This window comes from Heterodontus francisci, chromosome 26, assembly GCF_036365525.1.
Source record: "Heterodontus francisci isolate sHetFra1 chromosome 26, sHetFra1.hap1, whole genome shotgun sequence".
In the NCBI taxonomy this organism is placed as follows: Eukaryota; Metazoa; Chordata; class Chondrichthyes; order Heterodontiformes; family Heterodontidae; genus Heterodontus; species Heterodontus francisci.
In genome coordinates this window covers 26,689,936-26,713,040 of record NC_090396.1, presented here as the reverse complement: position 1 = coordinate 26,713,040, position 23,105 = coordinate 26,689,936, and the positions used below count along the sequence as shown (strand labels likewise).

Below are 23,105 nucleotides of genomic sequence, written 5' to 3'. Positions count from 1 at the left end.
ATTCGATCATGAATGTCATGAAATTGGGCTTTTTGAAGAATAGCATGTGAACACATTAATGGCGGCATGCGCTGGCTCACCATATCATAAGTGGGTCGACATTTCTGTAAAATAACAGTGCCCAATTTCAAGGCTTAAATATTCTCAGTAGGCAAACGCCAAGTAGAGATCCCATGATAGTGGGTAAATTCATTACTGAGCGAGGTACACAGCAGGAAATCCCCAAGTTTGAACTATGGTCTGTGCTCAGTTAGCCAATCTCAGCCAGAATAGCAGCCAGGGCACTACAGTTGGCCGTTGGCTAGTTAGGGATCCTGGTCCTGATTGCTATTCATAAGTAATGACACTTAGGACAGGATAAGGCTTAGCTAAGCACTCAACCCATAGGCCAGGATCTTATGCTGGCTGCAGGCATCTCGACGTCCATAAAAAGCGACACTAAGATCCCGGCGTCACTTTTTCTGTGGCAGGCCTGCCGAATCTGGTGCCAATTAGGACAGCAGCAGGCCTTCCATGGAATCAAGGACCCTGGCGATGGAAGTCCTGCCCTCGAAGTGCTGCCAGCCAATCAGAGGTCAGCAGATCTTTCACTGAGCAGCGCCACTGTGGAGGTGGTGGTTGCTGCCGGTGGAGCATCCACGTGAAACCCAGCAGAGTCACTGGACACAGTAAGGTCAGGGTGGGAGGGGTCTCCAGAGGTGGGGGTGGTGTAGGAGGGTCGGTAGCAAAGACAGGAGTGTGACAGTCAGTGGGCCCCTCCTTCCCGATGCCAGGTCCCTTGTTCAGGCACTAAGTGCCTTTTAACCCCCTCCTGTTCCCATCCACCACCCCATAACCCCCCACCCCCGCCCCAAAGCCGGAAAGCAGCTCACACGGTTTCTCGTGTCGTGCAGCGACAGGGCTGCCTGCCGCACGGCTAATTGATGAGGCCCTTAATTGGGCATTAATTGCCAATTAATTCTCAACTTTTCCTGCCACCTTCGAAGATAAACCTCCAAATATACCCCCAGGTCTCTCTGTTGCTGCATGTCCTTTAAAATTATATTATTTAGTTTATAATGTTTGAATTGTGAATCATCAACATTACTGGATGATGTACGTTGCTTCGCCATTAGCTTTGTAAAAATATCAGCACACACAATCTCCCCATGAGTTTCATGAAGTTGCTATATTTGCATGTTAATTGCCCATTAAGCTTGCCACAGAAAGTTAAGTCCAGTAATTAATAAGTACCATTTTAATGACTTGATAATTGTTAATGACTGCCAATCAACTTCACTGGCTCTGAAAGTGAACAATTACAATTATAGCGTCTCATTCCTTCAGGTAGTGAATTATTGTTGGAGAATTCAAAAGTGTCAAATTTTAATTTTTTTCTTACTTTTCCTTTCTATTTCTTCTCTCTCAATCAAATGTTTCATTTCCCTCTCTTTATTTCTCTTTCTGTACTTGATTTGACATTGAATTCACCCACTTTAATACACCCTCCTCCTCAGTCCTTCCTCTATTTATTTCTCAATTCTTTAATCTCATTGGTTAAGGACAAACATAATTATTCCCATCATTCACTAAGGTACCAGATGCCGCCCTGCTGTCCTCGCCCTTCTGTTATCAGTTCGCACTTCCAGCAATTTACAGGACAGACATTTTTGAGCTGAAGGGTGCAGGATAAAGTTTAACTAACAGACCACACTGTGAGAAGCCATGTTCTGGCAAATTTCGGACCATGATGCCAATAATCAGTTTGCTGGAATTTATTATTGTACCTGCAATTTAAATTTTTAACAGTTTATGAGAAGGTTCATATGTTATAAATTTCCATTCTGTCAGGTTCAATGTCACTGACTGGACAAAATCAGCATGGGTTTACAAAAGGGAAATCATGCTTAACAAATCTGCTGCAGTTTTTTGAGGCTGTAGCTAGTAGAATAGATAAGGGAGAACCAGTGGATGTGGTGTATTTGAATTTTCAGAAGGCTTTTGATAAGGTCCCACATAAGAGGTTAGTGTGAAAAATTAAAGCACATGGGATTGGGGATTATACTGGCATGGATTGAGAATTGGTTGACAAGACAGGGAACAGAGAGTAGGAATAAACATGTCCTTTTCCGGGTGGCAGGCAGTGACTAGGTGGGGTATCGCAGGGAGCAGTGCTTGGGCCCCAGCTATTCACAATATATATTAATGACTTGGGTGAGGGAACTAACTGCAACATTTTCAACTTTGCAGACGACACAAAGCTGGGGTGGGGGGTGGGGAATGTGAGCTGTGAGGAGGATGCAAAGAGGTTCCAATGTGATTTGGACAAGTTGGGTGAGTGGACAAATGCATGGCAGATGCAGTATAACGTGGATAAATGTGAGGTTATCCACTTTGGTTGTAAAAACAGAAAGGTAGATTATCTGAATGGTGATAGATTGGGAAAGGGGGAGGTGCAATGAAACCTGGTTGTCCTTGTACACCAGTCGCTGAAAGCAAGCATTCAGGTGCAGCAAGCAGTTAGGAAGGCGAATGGTATGTTGGCCTTCATTGTAAGAGGATTTGAGTACAGGAGCAAGGATGTCTTACTGCAGTTATACAGGGCCTTGGTGAGACTACATCTGAAGTATTTTGTGCAGTTTTTGTCTCCTTATCTGAGGAAGGATGTTCTTGCCATGGAGGGAGTGCAAAGATGATTTACTCGGCTGATTCCTAGAATGGCAGGATTGACGTATGAGGAGAGATTGGGTCGACTAGGCCTATATTCACTGGAGTTTAGAAGAATGAGAAGGGATCTCATAGAAACCTATAAAATTCTAAAAGAACTAGACAGGCTAGATGCAGGGAGGATGTTCCCGATGGCTTGGGAGTCCAGAACCAGGGGTCACAGTCTCAGGATACGGGTTATGTCATTTAGAACCAAGATGAGGAGAAATGGCTTCACTCAGAGGGTAGTGAACCTGTAGAATTCACTACCGCAGAAGGCAGTGAAGGCCAAGTCATTAAATATATTCAAGAAGGAGATAGATATATTTCTTAATACCAAAGGGATCAAGGGATATGGTGAGAAAGTGGGAACAGGGTACTGAATTAGATTATCAGCCATGATTTTTTTGAATGGCGGAGCAGGTCCGAAGGGCTGAATGGTCCACTCCTGCTCTTATTTTCTATGTTTCTATGACCTCCCACTCTTTAGGATCAGGAGTTTGCTTCTCCTGCCTAATATCTAATTGAACCTTTGTGAACTTACTTTAAGTTAAAATAGATTGATATAAATCATACCCAAATCTTCTACAGCAAAATGGCCGAATATCACAAAACAAATCCAAAAAGGTTTTGTAAAAGTCACAAAATTACTGTGGATACAAAGCAGCAAAAAGGAACACTTTTAAGCAACATTTTAAAAGAAGACATTTAAACTGCATCACCCACAAAGCTTTACTTTTTACAAACCATTAAGACTTTGTAAGCCCATTTTCTTTTGTTTGGATTTGGTGCCTTTGTCCTTCCCTGTGACAGTGAACTCCTGGATTTCTCCGCATTGGTTTTAATTCAATCTGCAGTCTCAGACACGTTGTTCCAGTGGGGTTTGTGGCTACTACTGTGACACTGCTTTCAATATTTACAGATACCTTTGTCCGAAATTTGTCCAATTTACAGTTCTGGTAAGTAAACCTCAATGTGCAATAATATTCAAAATATTGGCTTCACCAATCCCAGAAATTCCATTTCCGAGCATTTCCCATCCTTTCTTTAAGCAATGCAAAGATTTCAGAGCGCCAAGCAACAAATTACTTTGTTTGATTTAACATTGCGAGGTTATTGGCCGAGTGGAATAGATAATGGCCACACATGGTGATGTTGCGTTAAGTTACCTAGTGAGAGTAGGACAAGAGGACATGTATTCAAATTAACAAAAGATAAACATAGATTGAGATCAGGAAAATTCTTCACACATAAAGTGAACAAATGGAATGGACTTCTTGGAAGAGTCGTGGATGCAAAAACTCTGGAATCTTCTAAGTAACAATTGGATGCCAAAGTGGAAGGGCTTTTGGATCTTTCTGGATGCTGAACTAAGATGGGCTGAATGGCCTTCCTCGACTGTAACTACCTTGGGAACCTATTTGCCAGATCAACAGAATTTAACACAATACAAGGGGTGACATTTCATCTAGGTTACATTCCATGGGAATTTGCTGAGGTCAGTTGAAATTCTGGGTCAACTTGAAGCCAGTGTGAGACGACCACAACACTGCAAGAACTTGAAGGGAATTTTCTATTCTCCACGGTAAACAACAATGTTCTTATCCGTTTCATGCACCTTCACTTCATATAGTAGATTTGGCGGGAGACGTTTTTGTAGGTTGTCCCAGATGTAGACAGCTACATTTTCAGTAGTACTAAGCAAAAAGATAAGAGGGTCAGTTTTACTAGTTGCTCACCAACTCATTCTGCTGAGCAGCTCATTTTTCAGGGCATATTTACACCACCACTGTAGCATTGCTATAAAGGGTTTCAGTTTGGGCCTGAATACTTGCGTTAATACCAATTTAGGGTTGGTGCAAAGTCAGAGCCATCTCGCACCTACACTGAACTTGTAGTGTAAAAGCATCTTAACACTGCATTGCGTTGCAGTTAAAGTAAAATAAAATTAGTTTTGAACATTTATTGCTGAGAATTTAAAGCTGCCAGATCTATACTATACCCATATACAATGTGAAAACACGTTTTCCCAAGAAAGAAGGACAAAAAGAAAAACTAGGATACTGTGCAAATTGGCAATGAGTCCTGTGACTCAATTGGTAGCACACCCCCACTCTAAGTCATTCAGGTTGTCTGTTCAAGTCCCACTATAGGACTTGAGCATAATAATCAAGGCTGGCATGCCAGGGCAGTACTGCTGGGGTGCTGCATTTCAGATAAGATATTAAACTCAGGCCCAGTCTGCCCTCTCAAGTGAATGTAAAAGATTTTTGGTGCTATTTTGGAGAAAAGTAGAGGAGTTGTCCCAGCCAATATTTATACCTCATTCAAAGTCGCTAAAACAGATGATTTGGTCATTAACAATGTGCTGTTTGTAGGAGCTTGTGGTGTGCAAACTGGCTATTGTGTTTCCTACATTACACCAATGGCTACACTTCAAAAGTACTTATTTGACTATAAAGTGCTTTGGGGCATCCTGTGGTCAGAAAAGGTGCTGTATAAACGTAAGTCGTCTTCCTTTGATAAACAGGCTCTTGTCATATCCAAAATGAACATGGCTTCTGCTCACAACTCAAGACCCAGGAGAAAGCAAAGCACAGGGAAGACCTAAAGCCTACTTTGACTCCCCCATGGAATGTGGAGAATTTTTTTAAAGCCGAGGATACCATCTCTCCTCTGCCTATACCATCAACATAAAACTTCAGACTGTCTGAAGCAAAGGATGTTATGATTTCAAACACAAAACCGATAAATGTGGTGTAAATATAAGTCTGCATGCCAAAGGATGAACTGGCATTTCTAAAAACATGCAGTTTGGCATTTCACACTCATAACTGTCCCTCCATCAGTTCTGGCCTCATGTTATGGCCACCTTAATAAAAACAGCATTTACAAACTTATGTAACAGCTGTGGATAAGAAATTCTGTTAGTGTTGATGCGCGGGCGGCCCTTCTGCTTGGAGTGATGTAGCTTCTTTGGTTTGAGTCTAACTTTGCTGCACACCAGGGAGTGGTCAGTGTCGCAGTCCTTGGCATCAGGTGGCAGGACGGTATCTCCAACGCAGAAGTCCTCGAGGCGGTCAACATCCCCAGCATATACACCCAACTGAGCCAGCGGCGCCTGAGATGGCTTGGCCATGTGAGCTGCATGGAAGATGGCAGGATCCCCAAGGACACATCGCACAGCGAGCTCATCACTGGTATGAGACCCACCGGCCGTCCATGTCTCCGCTTTAAAGACGTCTGCAAACACGACATGATGTCCTGTGACATTGATCACAAGTTGTGGGAGTCAGTTGCCAGTGATCGTCAGAGCTGGCGGACAGACATAAAGGCGGGGCTAAAGAGTGGCGAGTCAAAGAGACTTCGCAGTTAGCAGGAAAAAAGAAGTGCAAGGAGAGAGCCAACTGTGTAACAGCCCCGACAACCAATTTTATCTGCAGCGCCGGTGGAAGAGTCTGTCACTCTAGAATTGGCCTTTATAGCCACTCCAGGCGCTGCTCCACAAACCACTGACCACCTCCAGGCACTTACCCATTGTCTCCCGAGACAAGGAGGCCAAAGAAGAAGAAGAATAAAAACGGCATCCAATGGTTTTACCAGTGGCTTCAAAAAACAAGGTGGCAGGGTTAGCTTTTACAATATCCCTTTAAATCAAGGATTTCCAGTCAAATCCAACCCAAGGTTATGGATTGTTCATATGTGACTAAAACAGAATTGTTTTTCTATGAAGTTTGAACACTGGGGGCTGAAATTTATGAGCCCACCACAAACTGCAGCTTTGTGCAACCGCCGTTGCTGAGTCCCCGCGACATTTCGCGTAGGGGCTCATTTAAATGGAGGGGCGGAGCGGCTGCCCCTGATGACATAGAGGGGGCGGCCACTCCGTTTCCGGCAATGGAGTCCGGCGCGGCTGGCGCCATTTTTAAAGGGCTTCAAGCCCTTAGAATAGCTTGGAATTTGTAAAGTTTTATTCTTGTGCATTTTATTGAACAGAATAAATAAAAGCTGGTGGCCCTTTCCCAATTCCCCCCCACCCCCTTCCTCCCAATGTTATATTTTGGGCCTATATGACGAAAATAAACTTCATTCCCGTCCAGACCTTTCTCCCCCAACCTCGTAACATTTGCCCTTCAACCCCTTCCCATCATCCCCGCAGCCCATAAAAAGTGTTTTTCCTGCTTCCCCCCCATCGATAATCTCATTCCTCCCCCCTCCCCATCAATGTCACGCCTTGGAACTCCGAATGGCCGGCAGGGCAAGGTGAGTTGATTTACATCTTTTTAGCTTAATTTTAATATTGAAATGAAGGCCCCACCACTGAACGGCTAGGGGTGGGGGGTGGTGGTGGGGGGAAGGTGGGGGGGGGGGGGGGGCAGCACCAAGGCCTCGCCGCTGTGTGTGTGTTACATTATGCACTTTAAATTTTTGCATCTGAGGGTCTAAAAGCAACATATTACAGGGTTCACCCCGACATGGAGTCAAAAATTTTGGTAAGCTTCTAGGCATTATGCATTTAATTACTCATTAAAATAACAAACATTAGTGGAAAAGAAAAATCAGTGTCAATAAGAGACACTTCAATGTCACTTAGGTCGACAGAAACTGCAGAGACAAGGTAGATAAGCTTGACTTTGCACCTATCCCATGCTGAACCAGTCCTGGGAATATTTTGGTGCAATTTTTACATGAATTTGGAACAGACTCAGAAGTGCATCAAAATGAATGTGGCAATCTAACTCAGGAGTGAAATCCCAAGCTGACTCCCAAGCACACTGAAATCAAGTCATGTGAGACCACCACTATGGGACTATTTCACACTGGCTCAGGTTTATGTGTGGTATAACTCCAGTCTAGTGTAGAATGCAGTTTAGAAGTGCTCACTGAACCTCCTAGGCACTTCAGAAATTTACTTCTCAATGGTTTTAATGTTGAGATAGTGCACCCCACACCCTTAACATTAAAAATTAGCTGCCTACAGAGCAGAGGTCTGTAAATGAACCCAAATACATATATGCAAAGTTCCTTTGTCAAGGAACTCAGTATAACTTGGGTCTGCCAATTGCACTTCACACTGCAGATACTAGTGTGAAAGTGTAAAACTGCAGAATAACTACAGTCTTTGATGCAGACATCGAGTACCAGAATCAGAAAAAAGGTTGAATCACTGGCACTAACACCCCCACATTTACAAGCCCCATAATCGCTCATTACCTTGCAGCTTTTCATATATGCATATAAACTTAAAAAGCTTATCAAATTTCCTACACGATATACCTACCTAACAAGATTAGCAAAGTATGGAACATCTTTGTCCAGATTCTTGTGGTCAAGTGGTTCAATGATGGCTTTCTGTTAAGAAACATTAGACAGAGACCTGAGGTCAATATCTATTGGAATGGCAGGTAAAAAGAATAGTCTGTTCTTTGATTTCCTAAAGGGTAACGGATCAGATACTCAGAGGTGTATCAGGGGCATCTGATAACCTTTGGGGTCATTTACAATTTCCCCCACTACCGCAGCAACCCCCCAAGCCAAATGGTAATGTGGCATAGTGAATTGCCCACTAGGTATAGCAACTAGAATTATTCTCCAATTTAATCGTCACCTGCATGTGCTCCTTCAGTTCTGTGATGTTGATCACCATCCCAGTGAGTGGATTGACCTGAAATACACATGAAATGGTGGAACAGAGCTCAAGGTGAATTCACCACTCAGCATCAACAAGCTGCAGAAAGGCATCATTTTTATTCTACTATGGCATCCTTTGATTCGATAGTCCTTGCAACTATACAGCTATTTGTCTTTACATTACTAATTCACAAATGAGATGTTTTGAAAGGGGAAGACTGCACTTAAATTAATTTAGTGCCATCAAACTTAACCCTCGCACTGCCTGCAGTTACCATGAACTAACTGTCTCCCTCGGTGTGCTATTTATAAAAGTTTTCAGTTCACTCACTGACATTAAAATAAATGATGTTACAATAATAAATCTACAAAAACATCAGAACAGCTTTATTCCTGGAGTGATTCTTAACCACAGATTTAAATAATTCAGTTTAAGCAGTTACATTTTTCTCACCCCATCATCTCTTTCCTCATTCTCCTTTCTCATTTTCTCGCTATTCTACTTCAATTTAAATGCTACCTTTTCCTATCTATTCAAACATAATTATCTTTTCTATACATTATTTCCTTTTAAAAGAAACACATGTTTAAACCTTTTCCCGAGTCTCTTTCTTCTTCCACTCCAGTGACAAGTTTCCAGTGCTCATGCTGTAGCTGGGCGCAGCTTAAAAAATATGGCTTTTGATTAGCTGAAAACTGGCTCCAAAGACTGATTGTTGTCCTAACTGAAAGCCAGGAGAGCAAAGACTTTGATGTAACCGATTCAATCACCGGTGTATTACTGTGCTGCAAATAAAAAAAGTCAGGTCGTCCCCAATCTTGTTGCTTTCCTCTGAACCCCTGCAAATGTACTTAGTAGAAGTTACTCGACAGGTTGTGACTCAAGCAGATTGAAATGGTCCTTGTGCCACAGTGACAGTTGTCAACAAGAATCCAAATCCTTACTCACCTCCCCGCGCACTGTAACCTCCACTGAAAAACACAAATACACCAGGTTAGAAATATTGCACACAAAACTGTTACTGCTGGAAAGTTAAAAAACATTCGTATTAATCAAAGAGGCAAAGTCTATTTTGTGGAGAACGTTGTATTTTCAGGTTTTCTAATTTTTCTTTTTACCTATGAGCAGGCACAACTGTTTCATTGGAGAGGGAGCCTTACAATAGAGGTGTAACCAATAAACTGGGGTAATATTAAGTTCCACATGGCCCACTGCTAGAACCCAATCATGTACTGATGTGATTCCCCAAAACAGGTGGCCTGTGTGTTCTCCACCAAAGTTCTTGCAGGTCAAATTCATGATCTCAGCAGAAAGTACAGGAAGAAAATTGGTCGCAATCCTATCCAGCATTCTCCTCCCTCAGATCTTATCCAGTCTACTCAATCCAGTCTACTCAACCCTACTGAGGGACAGGTCCACATAGATACTTCCTGGACTCTAAACGTTAAGTAGCACTACAAAATAATCATCCATCTTCACACCCCAGTATTCAACCCTGCCTCTAAATCAGAGACAGAAAATAAAGAGAACATACTAGCTATTACGATTGTCCACTAGAATATGCACTATTAAAAAGCACAAAATCATCATTCTGTACAGAGTGAGGGCAAGGATGTCCAAGTTTTTAGTCTTTGTAGGTCACATAGATATGTACCAGGGCCTCCAGAAGGACACATTGAACAGAGTTCAAGGGCTAGGGTGCCAGGGCTCAGAGTGTGGCAAAACATCAACATTAGGAGAAGTAAACAATAAGGGCAAATTTTCTTGTTGTTGGGTTCCACTTCCCATTGGCGATAAACACACTCTATTCCTTTGGGGAGGGGTTGGTAAGCTGACCTGCTCTGAAGCCTCTGCTAGAACTGTTTGTAGCAATCATTGGCAGGTGTATGATAGGAGCCTGTGTGTCCTCTCCTCAATTTCTGAATAAGTGCTTAATGTTTGCTCTGTGTCTATCTTGAAGTGGAGTTAAATCTTGAATCCATTTCAAATCAGCACATAGCTTATTACTGATATTACCACATTGAAATCTGGGATAGAACAGCTTTGGAATGCATATAGGCAGACTGCAGTGATTGAAGAAGAAGACCCACCATTACCCTCTCAAAGACAATTAGGGATGGGCAATAAATGCTGGCCTTCCCACATCCCGAGAATGAATAAAAATAATTAAGATAGAAGGGGCCGTCCCATGCAGAACAGATGGCCAGGAATGAACAATGGAGATGTGGTCTGGATAGATACCCGAGTGTTTTGATTGTTACCATTGGGGCTCAGAAAATATTTATGAAGGACTATCTGTCAGGAGATTGAATAGGTAAGGTAGAGTCCATGGCAGGGGATTGGCCTGCAGAAAGAGCAGTCATGAGGAACGAAAAGTTCATTCCATGCTTTCTTATATTTTTATGAATGAGCCGATAGCTCTAGTTGGACAATAGATCCATTAGAAGGCTAATAATCACGCTCCAACAGTTCAGCATTATTGTGAAGCTGAAGCTGCTTTCAACTAATATTAAACTTGGACTGAGGTTGCATGTGGAGATTTGATCTGTCTCTGAAGCAGGGTGAGCCTAACTCTCGAGAGTCTCACTTCACTTCGTTCGTAGGTCATGTTGGGCCTTGGTATTAGATTCTGACTGTGATTAGGCTGTAATCGCAGTTTTAAAACCACTTCACACTGATGCTGCAGCACCAGTGTAAGTGCAGCCTCAGCTTTTAGTTTACTTTCTATGAATGGGGCTGGGGGAGGGGGCACAGGAAAACAAATGCTGGAAATCTGAAGTGAAACAGAAAATGCTGGAAATCCACTCCAGACCTGTCTGTATCTGACCAAAGAAGTTACTGTTTTGGGTAGAGACTCTTCATTAGATTTTCTCGACTATCAAAAATAGCTGTGTGAAGACTGTTAAGACCATTAGCTGCTTCTTCTTTTCAGAGCTTTTGACTTACAATCTTTATCTGTTCTCCTTTCTATTTTGGTCATTCCTACAAAACTTTTCTCAGCTCTGACAATAGGATCCTTAGCTGAAACATTTCTCCTTCCTTGGGCGGAATTTTTTTTGCGGGGTTGGGAACCCGGCACCTGCAATATTTCTGGATCCCAACCCCGTGCCACATCACCATCGCTGATGCACCACAATTTTCTTATGCAAAGGACCAAATTGACCTGGGGGCAAGTCCAGCACCCAATTAGAGGCACCAGGAGTGGCCTGGAGGTGGGGCCAGAGGGCTAATTTAAAAGGCATGCCTTCATGGATGGAGCAGCTGGGAAATCGGATGGCTAGTGTTGGCATGGGCATGTGTCCTTGGGTGGCACCCCGTTTTTCTGATGCCTCCCTGGAGGCGCTCACTGATGCAGTCTCACAGAGGAGAAAGATGTACCTCCTTGCTTCAGGAAGCAGAGATCTGCCCAGTGAGACCAAGAGGGCTTGGCCGGAGGTGGCTACAGAGATCAGCAGCCATGGACCCATGAGAAGGATGTGATTCCAGTGTAGGAAAAGGTTCAATGACTTCTTGCGGCTTGGTAAGGTGAGTGGCTGGTGGCATCCAGTTGATTGGGCACAAACTGTCTCAGCAGCAGAATGCAATGAGCTGACCTCACAGAATGTCCATAGTTCTCCCTCACATTTTCAGATCAAATGTCGCAACACTGAGATGGAAGCACTATGCTCATTGGGTTATCTTTGCATACATTAAAAAAAACAAGTTCTGTACTGTAACTCTCGGAAACATAGAGGAGCATTAGAACTGCATATGGAAACTTAAATGCCAAATGCCAACTGAGTTCAGTGGAGGTACTCTTGTCTGAATCAGACGGTTGCAGATTCAAGATCCACTCCAGAACTGCAGCAAGTAATCTAGATACGGTGACACTGTATTTTGAGATGTCACCTTTTGGTTGAGACATTAAATGAGATGTTAAATCTGCCTGTTCAGATGGACATAAACGATATGATAGCATTTTTCAAACTAGAGCAAACTAGTATACTGGACAACATTCTTCCTGCAAGCAGCAATACCAATGTAAATTAACTAGTCATTCATCTCTGTTATTTGTGGTACTTGATATGTGCAAATTTGTAACCATGTTTGCTTACAAAGAATGTACTTCAAAGTTAATTAATTGCTATGAAGTGCTTTGAGATATCCGGGGAATGTGCAAGGTGGTAGTTCAGCCTTGTGCACCTTCCATTTCCTTCACCCTATCTTTGGTGGCTGTGCCTTGAGCCATCGAGACCCTAAACTCTGGAAGCCTTTCCAATTCTTCTACCTTCTTTAAAATGCTTCTTAAAACCTAACACTTTGACCAAGCTTTTGGCCACCTGTCCTGATGTCTCCTTCTTAGTCTCAGTGTAAAGTTTTGTCAGATTTCGCTCCTGTGAAGCATCATGGGACGTTTTGCTATGCTAAAAGGTGCTATATAAATGCAGTTGTATAAATAAAAATTCATTGTTCTTTTATAATCCACAAAATAAGTCAGACTAGAGATGAAAAGTTTGACTTGACATGCTTGCTCCCATTAAAAAAAAAGCAGCATTCAACTCTCCAGCCCAAAATACTTCTGGTACTCTTGACACATGCTGTTGTCCTGTGTAAAGAGATGCAATGTGTTATATTAAAACACAGTTAGTACAGCAGAAGCCCTTTTGAAGAAATCTACCTTTATCCACAATAACAAAAGAACAAATCATTGCACCAGGAACAGGACATTCCTGATACCCAGCTTGATGAAAACTGAGAAAGCGTTGAGTAATTATTCACAATATGGCTTAAAGGGGCCTGCACAAGATCAGCCTACCCTTCATCTCACACAGGTCCATGGCAGCCTTTCTGCACCATCTGCCTCTGGGCCTTCAGTTATGGGTGTTTCAAGCTGTGGGGTTTCACCATTAATGGGATTCAGTACAGTTTCCTCTTTTTGCTTTTATTCCAGTGGAGGAGAATGGGGAACAAAAATCCCTGTATCCAAAGACCAAATTAAGGGGCTCTTTTAAAACTATAGGGCCAACAGTCACATTTAAATCTCTGGTTCAACAGCTGTTTTTCCCTTCATGCCCGACACCCCCCCCACCCCCCCTTCGCCACCTTCTGGGGAAATACTGTCATGAACTCAACACCTTCTGAATGTAAGGCATTAGGAAATAGCCATGAACAGATCATCAGCAGTGACACACAAAAATCAGAGCCCAAATCCATTTGCGGTTAATGCCACGGCAAGGAACTGCCCATCATGATGTGCTGTAGTTCAAAAGCAACCAAAGTTATACTAAACCACAGAAACTGATTTTATCTGGCCTTGGAGCTATTTGATTTGGAGAAGCTCTACTCTCTAGGACACAGTAAGGAATTTGACTGTAAGGAGTTCACTAGACAATGGTTTTACTACCATAGGTGGGTTGAGCCAACTCTGTATTGCGCACCTTTTGGTTACATACTGATGCCAACCTGTCCATTACTGACCTTTGTAGTTATGACCATGGCCATTAGGGTTGTTGCATTTTCCAAATATTCTCTTGTTTTCTTCAGCACTCAAGCAGTTACTAGAAAACAAGTTCCAAATGATAATCACAATTTTAAAGTGAGCATTCTAAATGTCAAGGTGCACTTATTGATTTTCTGTAACAAGATGTAGCCTTCACAGATTATAATGCATCTTCTTATTTTAAGTTTGTGCACATTTCCCTGCAGTTTGCCCCTTCTTGTGTTTGAAGTTGGATATCAGTATTTAGTATTGCATCAGCTTGACATGGATATCACAAGGAGATTGAGAAACATGTAAAATATTTGACAAGACAACAAGGTTTCAGAGCTTTATAATCACATTTCCCTATGATGACTACGACATCATTGGCTGTGAAATGCTTTGGGATGTTCTGATATAATGAGAAATGCACCTTCTTTTCTTTATGTGGGTTGCTTCGTAGTTATTAAACAGTATGAGGAATGAGAACTAAAACAAAATTAAAATGCATTTGTTTAATAAGGCTCGAAGCTCGTCCATTTTACTGTTTGGATATGAAAAATGTTAGACCTTTGTCTCACTATCCCATTCAATTATAGGTTGTCACGCACATCGGAAGGGCAATAATACTACATTCATGGACTAAATCTGGAGAGTTATTAAAAAATGGACTTTGCCTTTAAAAATAAACCTTTATTTTAAAAGGTGGACAATGATCCAAATCAGCTGCTGAAGAAAAAGGGGATTATCCTTCTGTGTACTGAAAGAGTCTGATAAAGACAAAAGAACAAATTTTCAAAGCCAAAAGGTGTTAATGAAACCCATCTCACACTTATTCTAAAAACATTCCAGAATTGAATGTCTTCTTCTAAAATAAAGGAGGTGTGAAGTAACCTGGTTAATGTATGACCATCATGGGAAAGAAACCAGAGTGTCTCCTAGCAGGAGGTGAGAGGTGACCCAGTTTTACTTTAAAATAACAAAGTAATTCATGACAACGCTACGTCATCGCCGACGTCATCAGGATGCGCTGCGGTGCGCACATGCGCAGACAGTCTCAGGTCCATGCCCACTGCGCATGCGCTGCAGTCCGGCTTGCCAGGACCGCTTTGCGCAGGCGCAGATGACGCGGAACGCACATGCGCACACGGTCTCCTGATCACTGCGCATGCGCTGCGGTCCGGCTTGCCAGTACCGTTTTGCGCATGCGCAGATGACGTCATCGCGTTACGTCGTCTTCCTCGGGCAACGCGCCAGGTTGGCCTCTGCACATGCGTCAAAGCTTCAGCGCGACTTTTTGAAAGTGGAAGAAGGAGAGGTTTCGTCGGGCATTTTCTCGCATTTTATCTGAATTATTTATTCGTTTTGGAGACTTGCTTCATTTTTATTTGACACAGGAGATTGTTCCAAGGTAAGTTGCTCTGCCTTTGTAAGTTGCTTTGAAAACATTTCCATTGTCTGGGCCACCGCATGTTCTCCAGTCCCTGTTGTAAGCTGCTCTGAAAACATTTCCATTGTCTGGGCCACCGCATGTTCTCCAGTCCCTGTTGTAAGCTGCTCTGAAAACATTTCCATTGTCTGGGCCACCGCATGTTCTCCAGTCCCTGTTGTAAGCTGCTCTGAAAACATTTCCATTGGCTGGGCCGCCGCATGTTCTCCAGTCCCTGTTGTGAGTTGCTGTGTGCAGGCAGTACATGTGCTGCAACCTACCGTCTTAACGGTCACTTTCATTTTTGTAACGTTTTAATGGAGTGCATTCTGTATTTCTTATCTCATCTCATGTTTCCCATGAGGAGACTGGACTGGCTGCGGCAACAGACTCTCCGCTGGCAGCAAGGACTGGCTGATGAGATGGAGCCATTTACTATGCCCAACAATTGCCCGGAAGCACCTTCGGATGGAGGTGGCCACGCACTGGACATCAGTCACGTGTCACAAACCCTGGATCCTGAGCGTCTCACCCCCTGGCCTAATGATCTGATGGACCATACATATGCCTGCCTGTTCAAAGCTCCACTTCCCCTACCTGCGGTACCCTCTCCTTGCTGCTCAGTTACACAGTCACCTGTTCCTGCACCCATCAGGGCAGTGCACATGGACACACAGTTACCTACTCCTACACCCATCAGAGCAGTGCACATGGGCACACAGCCACCTGTTTCCCCATCCGCCTTTGAAACAACCATGCAGAGCCTTGTGAGACTCCGCAATTGCCAGCTGCTGCCTGTCAAGCAGGGAGGGCGTCCAAAGGGGTCAAGCACTTGGGGAACATTCAGCAAGAAGAGACTGAGCACTAAAAGAAACAAGCATGCCATGTCCAGTGGTAGCAGAAATGTGAATGCTCTTGCTGTGAACACAACTGGTGATAGTAGTAGGCAGGATTAAATGGGAATGGATGGGAAGACACACGAGTAACATAACCACTAGTAGGGAACTGCTGGGCTAAATGGCCAGCTTTATGTTCATAGCCCAAAAGAAATGTGCTTCTTTTCCAGCATCCTCACATCATTCATGTTTTCCCTGAGAACAGCATGGAACCATCACGAGATAGGGGCAGTTACATCATCCTGACTCCTACAGCTGAGGTGGGTACTAAGTGATTCATTGGCGGTGTTATCAGTACATGCCTTTACCGCAGAACACAAAGCATGCTCAACAGTAATTTCATTGGAGGGAGGGAAGCTCTGACACTGATGTTCTTTCCTTATTTCCTTTCATGTAAAACGTGCCCTTGAGAAAACAATCCTTGACACTTAAGGACGGCATTCAAGCAAAGGAGGCAGTGCAGGAGAGGACGCAAGGATGTGCTGATTCCTGCATCTGAGGTGGGTAATAAGTGCTTCATTGGCGACGTTATCAATTGGTGCCTTCACTGCAGAACTTAAAAAGTTGTGCACAGCAGCAATTTCAGTGGATGGAGGGAGGCAAGCTCTGACTCTGATTTGCTTTATTTCTTTTCATGTAAAACATGCCGTCGAGAAAACAATCCTTGAGACTTAAGGTCAGCATTCAAGCAACGAAGGCAACTGGATCATGCTGCGGAGCTGGTCACGATGTGGAAAGGAACATTGCATTTATGGATGAATTGGGAATGCACATTGGGAAGCGTTTGGGGAACATTCAACAAGAATAGACTGAGCTCAGACTCTTGTGACTTTGCCTTCTTCACATGGACAATACAGTAGTGGAATAGAGAGCCAAGCGTTTATTCACCACAAGGCTCTCCAGGAACAATCTCTTTAGTTGTGCATAGCAGAGACTCGGCCTGTCTGTCCAATGGGAATGCTGGACACAACACTCATGTATCCATGCACAGCAGTGCCTCGGATGCTTAATGAACTGAATAAAACTTCTCAATAATTAACCCCAGAATTGTTGAGCTTTTGTTTTGCATGCTATTTCCCCGACTTTGCAACTGCACTTCAGATATTCAATTGTGGTGGAGGGGTGGAGGTAGGGGGGTAGAGGGAGGGGTGGAGGTAGGGGGGTAGATGGGGAGGGGTGGGGAGAGCAGGGAGGGGTGGGGAGAGGGAGCATGCAAAATGCAGGGACCAGACAGTTGCAATGCCTGAAGTACTGTGGAGAAGTAGGGGAGAAGCAACTGGATTGGGCATCCGCAGCTGGAGGGAACGGCTGAATGGAGAGGGCCGGAAGCAGAGGCCGTAGAGAGCTGCAGGGAGCGAGTGTGCGAAGACCTCGGTGTCGCCAGGTCCAGGGACTGGCCGGTAAGTCTTTTGCTGTTGTGTTTCTGGCGCATGCACAGAAAAAAGCATTCCTCTTCCGCTCCGCTGCTCCCCCCCCACTCTCCCCCACCCCTCCCTCTCTTCCCCCCCTCCCCCCTCCCTCTCCCTCCCTCCTCCCTTTCCCCCCCTCCCTCCTCTCTTTTCTCCCCCCCTCCCTCCTCTCTTTTCTCCCCCCCTCCCTCCTCTCTTTTCTCCCCCCCCTCTTTTCTCCCCCCCTCCCCCCTCTCTTTTCTCCCCCTCCCCCCTCTCTTTTCTCCCCCCTCCCCCCTCTCTTTTCTCCCCCCCTCCCCCCTCTCTTTTCTCCCCCCCTCCCCCCTCTCTTTTCTCCCCCCCTCCCCCCTCTCTTTTCTCCCCCCCTCCCCCCTCTCTTTTCTCCCCCTCTCTTTCCCCCCCTCTCTTTCCCCCCCTCTCTTTCCCCCCCTCCTCTCTTTTCTCCCCCCCTCCCTCTTCTCTTTTCTCCCCCCCTCCCTCCCTCTTCTCTTTTCTCCCCCCCTCCCTCCCTCTTCTCTTTTCTCCCCCCCCTCTCCCTCTTCTCTTTTCTCCCCCCCCTCTCCCTCTTCTCTTTCTCCCCCCCCCTCTCTTTTCCCCCCCCCGACACCCTCAACGCTGCTCTCCCCGGCCCCCGCGCTGCTTTCTCACTCCGGCCTTTGTATACTGCCACGTGTTCATTAGGTTGCCTCTGTGTGATTCTTTGAGCAGCGCCATCTTTAGTCCTGGCAGCTGCTACAGTCGCAATCTGTGACGTTTTCGTGGCACATGCTGTATTTGCGCATGTGCCAAAACAGCGCCACCTACTGTTCGCGTTGTCAACAAATGCGGTCTTAAAATAAAGACAACGAGAGCGAGAGAGAGCGAGAGAATGAGAGACCCAGAAGGTGAAATTACTTGTAACAGCTGGTATTCCAGCAAGCCAGAAAGCACATGCCCTGCTGAAAAAAATCCTACATCTACATTATACAGCAGAGAGAGCTGGAAGTGACCCACCATCTAAAACAGAACGTTCAATCAAGAGAAAAATCTACAATCATCTCAGGCCTGCAACTATCTAGAACTTAAATCTCAAGAGAATTCAACAGGTTTATCATAACCCTTCTTCCCCACAAAAACGAATGTACTCCTTCCCCTTCTCTATCTGTTTCTTGTGTGTATGCGTGCGTGCGAGCAAATGTGTGAGTGAATGAGGTTGCGAAAATTTTAAGGTAAGGCATACTGAACAATAAACAACTGACTTTTTGTAAAACCGACAAGAACCCTATCATTGTCTGTTTATTTATTTTATTTAATTTAGAGATACAGCACTGAAACAGGCCCTTCGGCCCATCGAGTCTGTGCCGACCATCAACCACCCATTTTATACTAATCCTACATTAATCCCATATTCCCTACCACATCCCCACAATTCTCCTACCACCTACCTACACTAGGGGCAATTTACAATGGCCAATTAACCGATCAACCTGCAAGTCTTTGGCTGTGGGAGGAAACCGGAGCACCCGGCGGAAACCCACGCGGTCACAGGGAGAACTTGCAAACTCCACACAGGCAGTACCCAGAATCGAACCCGGGTCGCTGGAGCTGTGAGGCTGTGGTGCTAGCCACTGCGCCGCCCTAAAGAAAAATAAAAACCCAAGGGGCTAAACTCTTAATGAAAATACATTTGCTGCTTTATTTCACAGGCAGCAAATGAGCACACAGATCAACAATCAAAGTAAATTCCAGTGACTTGTTCAATCTCAAATTATCTCCTCAGAAGTAAGGAAAAGAAGATCAAATATACACCTAGTCTTTCACAGGTTGACAAATCTGCTTTGGATATTTTTCCATCAGACTATTTGTAACTGCATTGACCTCCTGTATTTTTAAAGTTTCCAGTATCTGGGCCTAGGGGGTTGTGCCACAGGCTTTTGTTCAGAAGCTCCGGGCCCATAGGTTGTGTTTCTCTTTCTTAACATTGGCCCCAGGAAGCAGGCAGAGATTGGCCAGCAGGCCTCTTAAAGCAAGCCAACTGCTTAAACCCCAAGTCTGTCCAAATCCCCTTGAAGCCACTTTGCATCTTCCCCACAACACACATTCTCACTTAGTTTTGTGTTATCTGCGAACTTGGAAATACTATATTTGATCCCCACATCCAAATCATTGATATATGTTGTGAACTGTTGGGGCCCCAAGGCCCTGCAGTACCCCACCAGTCACAGCCTGCCAACCCAAAAATGACCCGTTTATTCCTACTCTCTGCCTTCTGCCTGTCAACCGATCCTTAATCCATGCCAGTATATTACCTCCTATCCCATGTGCTTTAATTTTGTGGGGGACTTTATCAAAAGCCTTCTAAAAATCCATGTATACCACATCCACTGACTCCCCTTTATCAATTCTGTTAGTAACATCCTCAAAAAACTCTAATAGGTTCATCAAACATGATTTCCCATTCATAAATCCGTGTTGACTATGCCCAGATAATTATTATCCAAGTGTCCATTTATCACATCCTTTAGAATAGATTCTAGTATTTTCCCAATGACTGGTGTGAGGCTAACAGGTCTGTAATTCCCTGTTTTCTCTCTCCCTCCATTCTTAAATAGTGGGGTGACATTTGCAACCTTCCAATCTGCAGGAACCATTCCAGAATCTATAGAATTTTGGAAGATGATCACCAATGCATCCACTATCTATAGCTACCTCTTTCAACATTCTGGGATGTAGAATATCAGGTCCTGGGGACTTATCAACCTTCAGCCCCATTAATTTCTCAAATACAACCTTCTTACTGATACTAATTTCCTTCAATTCCTCATTCTCCTTAGTCCCTTGCATCTCTAATTCTGGGAGATTTCTTGTATCTTCCTCAGTGAAGACAGACACAACGTAATCATTTAGCTTCTCTGCCATTTCTCTATTCCCCATTATAAATTCTCCAACAAGCTGTTCTTTGAGATATTTAGGTTTAAAGGTAGACGATGCCGCTTCAAAAATGGCGGACTGCCGCACGCAAAAGAGCCGCTGCGATCTCAAGCGCGGAGGCTCATTTAAATAGCCGGGTGGCCACCCCCTCCCCCGATCACATGGAGGGGGGCGGGCTGTCCATCCCCAGCAATGGCGTCAGCTGCCTGTGCGCAGGCACTGATGCCCTTTTCAAAAGGCTGTCAGCCCTACAGGCTTTTAAAAAAATACTTAAAGATACATGACATAAAATTAAGCGAATACATTTATCTTGCCCCTCTCCCATCCCACCAATAAATTAATTATTTGCCCTACCCTCCCAAAAAAAAACTTATCTTTACCACCTGACCTTCCCCCCCTAAACTGTACAAACTTTAAACTACAACCTTCCCACCATCCCCTACACCCATCATGTTAATTTCACCCCGTCGTCCTCCCCCCGCACTGAGAAACGTACCTCCTTCCCCCTCCCCACCAGCGTTGTGGCTCGTTTTGCTGGACAGGGATCCGAAGGCGCGGGTGTGCCAGCCACAAGGCCAAAGATCACAGCAGGACATCAAGAGGAGGCAAGAGTATTTATTTATTTAGAGATACAGCACTGAAACAGGCCCTTCGGCCCACCGAGTCTGTGCCGACCATCAACCACCCATTTATACTAATCCTACACTAATCCCATATTCCTACCACATCCCCACCTTCCCTATATTCCCCTACCACCTACCTATACTAGTGACAATTTATAATGGCCAATTTACCTATCAACCTGCAAGTCTTTGGCTGTGGGAGGAAACCAGAGCACCCGGAGAAAACCCACGCGGTCACAGGGGGAACTTGCAAACTCCACACAGGCAGTATCCAGAATTGAACCCGGGTCGCTGGAGCTGTGAGTCTGCGGTGCTAACCACTGCATCGCCCTTATATTTAAATTAATTATTTTAATTGAGTTGACTATTAAAATTGTGGTCCCATTGCTCAGCAGCGGGGAGGCTGCCAAGATGCCTCCCCGCTCCCGGATCGGGCCAGACCGTGCCGGCGTCGAGGTCCGTGGTGGGCCTCATCCGGGGCCATCTTCAGGCCCCCCCCAGCCACGGATCCCGACATCGAGGGCTCCTTAAAATCCAGCCCGGTGTGTCAGAATGTGACTTGGTGGTAAAGAAGATGCTGTCCCATGTCGGGCTGAGTGTAGCAGTATACAGATTAGATGAGAGAGCACTGAACCCTCCTGGGTCAGTTTTCACTCAATGTCCCCTTTCCCAATCGTTGTCCACTGCCCCTGCTGGAAAATAAAATGTGAATGTCCCACCGGGGTAAATTGAACTGGAACCCTGCATGCATCTGTGGATTCATTTTGGGAAAGCGGAGCAAATGTTTGAAAAAATAGATTATCAGCTATTCCAAAACATTTACTATCACTGCTTCCATGCAACACAGCAATCTCACTGCCCTGCTATAAGAAGCAAATAATGTTTACTTTCTGGAAAAAGCTACAGTGGAGTGGACTTGCTCTGTAGCTGCAGGCCTGGGTGCAGTGCTGACAGAATCTGACCCAGCCAGGGCACTGCCGTTTGCTTTGACTGATGTCGAGCAGCAGTAACAGACAGGGTTACATTTACAAGGACGATCCCACCAGTTGCCTAAAGCAAAACTAAAGGCAGCAAAGCACCAACACAATCTCCGCTCGGCTCGGACAACCACAAATTCTGGGATTTGTAGTCCTTCCCTAACCCTTCCTGTTCCGCCACATAGTGGAGACAGCAACAAAAGGAAACTACAAATCCTATAAATCCACTCAATTTATATCGGAATAGAGAATCCGGGGCACACCTCTTTACAGCGATTAATTTATAACCCCCTTTTCGATATTATTCTCCCATTTTCCTCCTCTCTCTGATACCACCCTGGATCCTGACGCCTGCAGATATTATGAGCCAGTCTGCAGGCGATGTTCTGTTACCTGTGCAGGTGGTGAGCGGCGCTGAAACTCTCCACTCGGGTAACGTGCACCGTCCTCTTCGCTTTCAGCTCTTTCACCTCCATTCGTGCAGCTCTGGTCAGCTCTCGGCAAGTGCATCCCGAGTTCACAGCAGGCTGAACACACGCACTTCCGAATGAAAAGGGCGTGCGGCTGAATGCCGGCGGGATTGGGAGAGAGCCAGGAAAGTCGACTGAAAGTCATTTTAAGCAATTTCAGTGACACAAAAAGGCTGATCTGAGGACGTTGATAGGAGACATTGAACATATGCGGAGGAAAAACAAGGGTCTGAAGTTACAAGGACTGGAGGAGAACTGTAAGTGCTCACCAGGCCAACACTTTAGAAAAATCAGAACCCCACTGGGAACACATTGCAGGAATTGAAGGGAGAAGTAGCCACATGCCCCCCCCCCCCCATTACAGGTCCTCCTCCAGGCGGGAGGTCCGCTTCCCATCCGACGGAAGAAGGAGGCCTTCCCATGTTACAAAGAAGGCACGGCTGGAGGTAGCGGAGGAGGTCAGCAGCCGCAGGGTTGTTAGGAGGACATGGCTCCAGTGCTGCCAGTGGGTCAATGACCATATGCGCTCTGCCAGGGTAAGGGGCATTCTGCATTCATCTCATCTTTTATGTGACATGGGAGGGGCAATGAGCTGCAAGGTGGAAGTCATCAATGG

At 44.9% G+C, this 23,105-nt stretch overlaps 2 protein-coding genes across 6 annotated transcripts in view; one reads left to right on the top strand and one right to left on the bottom strand.

The window, feature by feature from the left end:
• Positions 1–1,222: 1,222 nt before the first annotated feature.
• On the bottom strand, positions 1,223–22,586 carry pts (6-pyruvoyltetrahydropterin synthase). Its single transcript, XM_068057951.1, has 6 exons — positions 22,413–22,586; positions 13,775–13,854; positions 9,266–9,288; positions 8,294–8,350; positions 7,967–8,037; positions 1,223–4,382 (listed from the first exon to the last, which is right to left on the bottom strand). Exons 1-6 carry the CDS (start codon positions 22,493–22,495, stop codon positions 4,259–4,261), a joined length of 438 nt encoding a protein of 145 aa, XP_067914052.1. The 5' UTR covers positions 22,496–22,586; the 3' UTR covers positions 1,223–4,258.
• Positions 17,393–23,105, top strand: part of LOC137384234 (S-modulin-like) — a 34,545-nt gene continuing 28,832 nt past the window's right edge. For 2 of the 5 annotated variants that reach the window (XM_068057950.1, XM_068057949.1), the window contains exon 1: positions 17,393–17,500. The gene's annotated coding sequence lies outside the window, so the exon portion shown is untranslated. Of the gene's footprint in view, positions 17,501–22,434; positions 23,026–23,105 lie in introns of those variants that run through there. The other 3 variants (XM_068057946.1, XM_068057947.1, XM_068057948.1) reach the window with 2 other exon arrangements.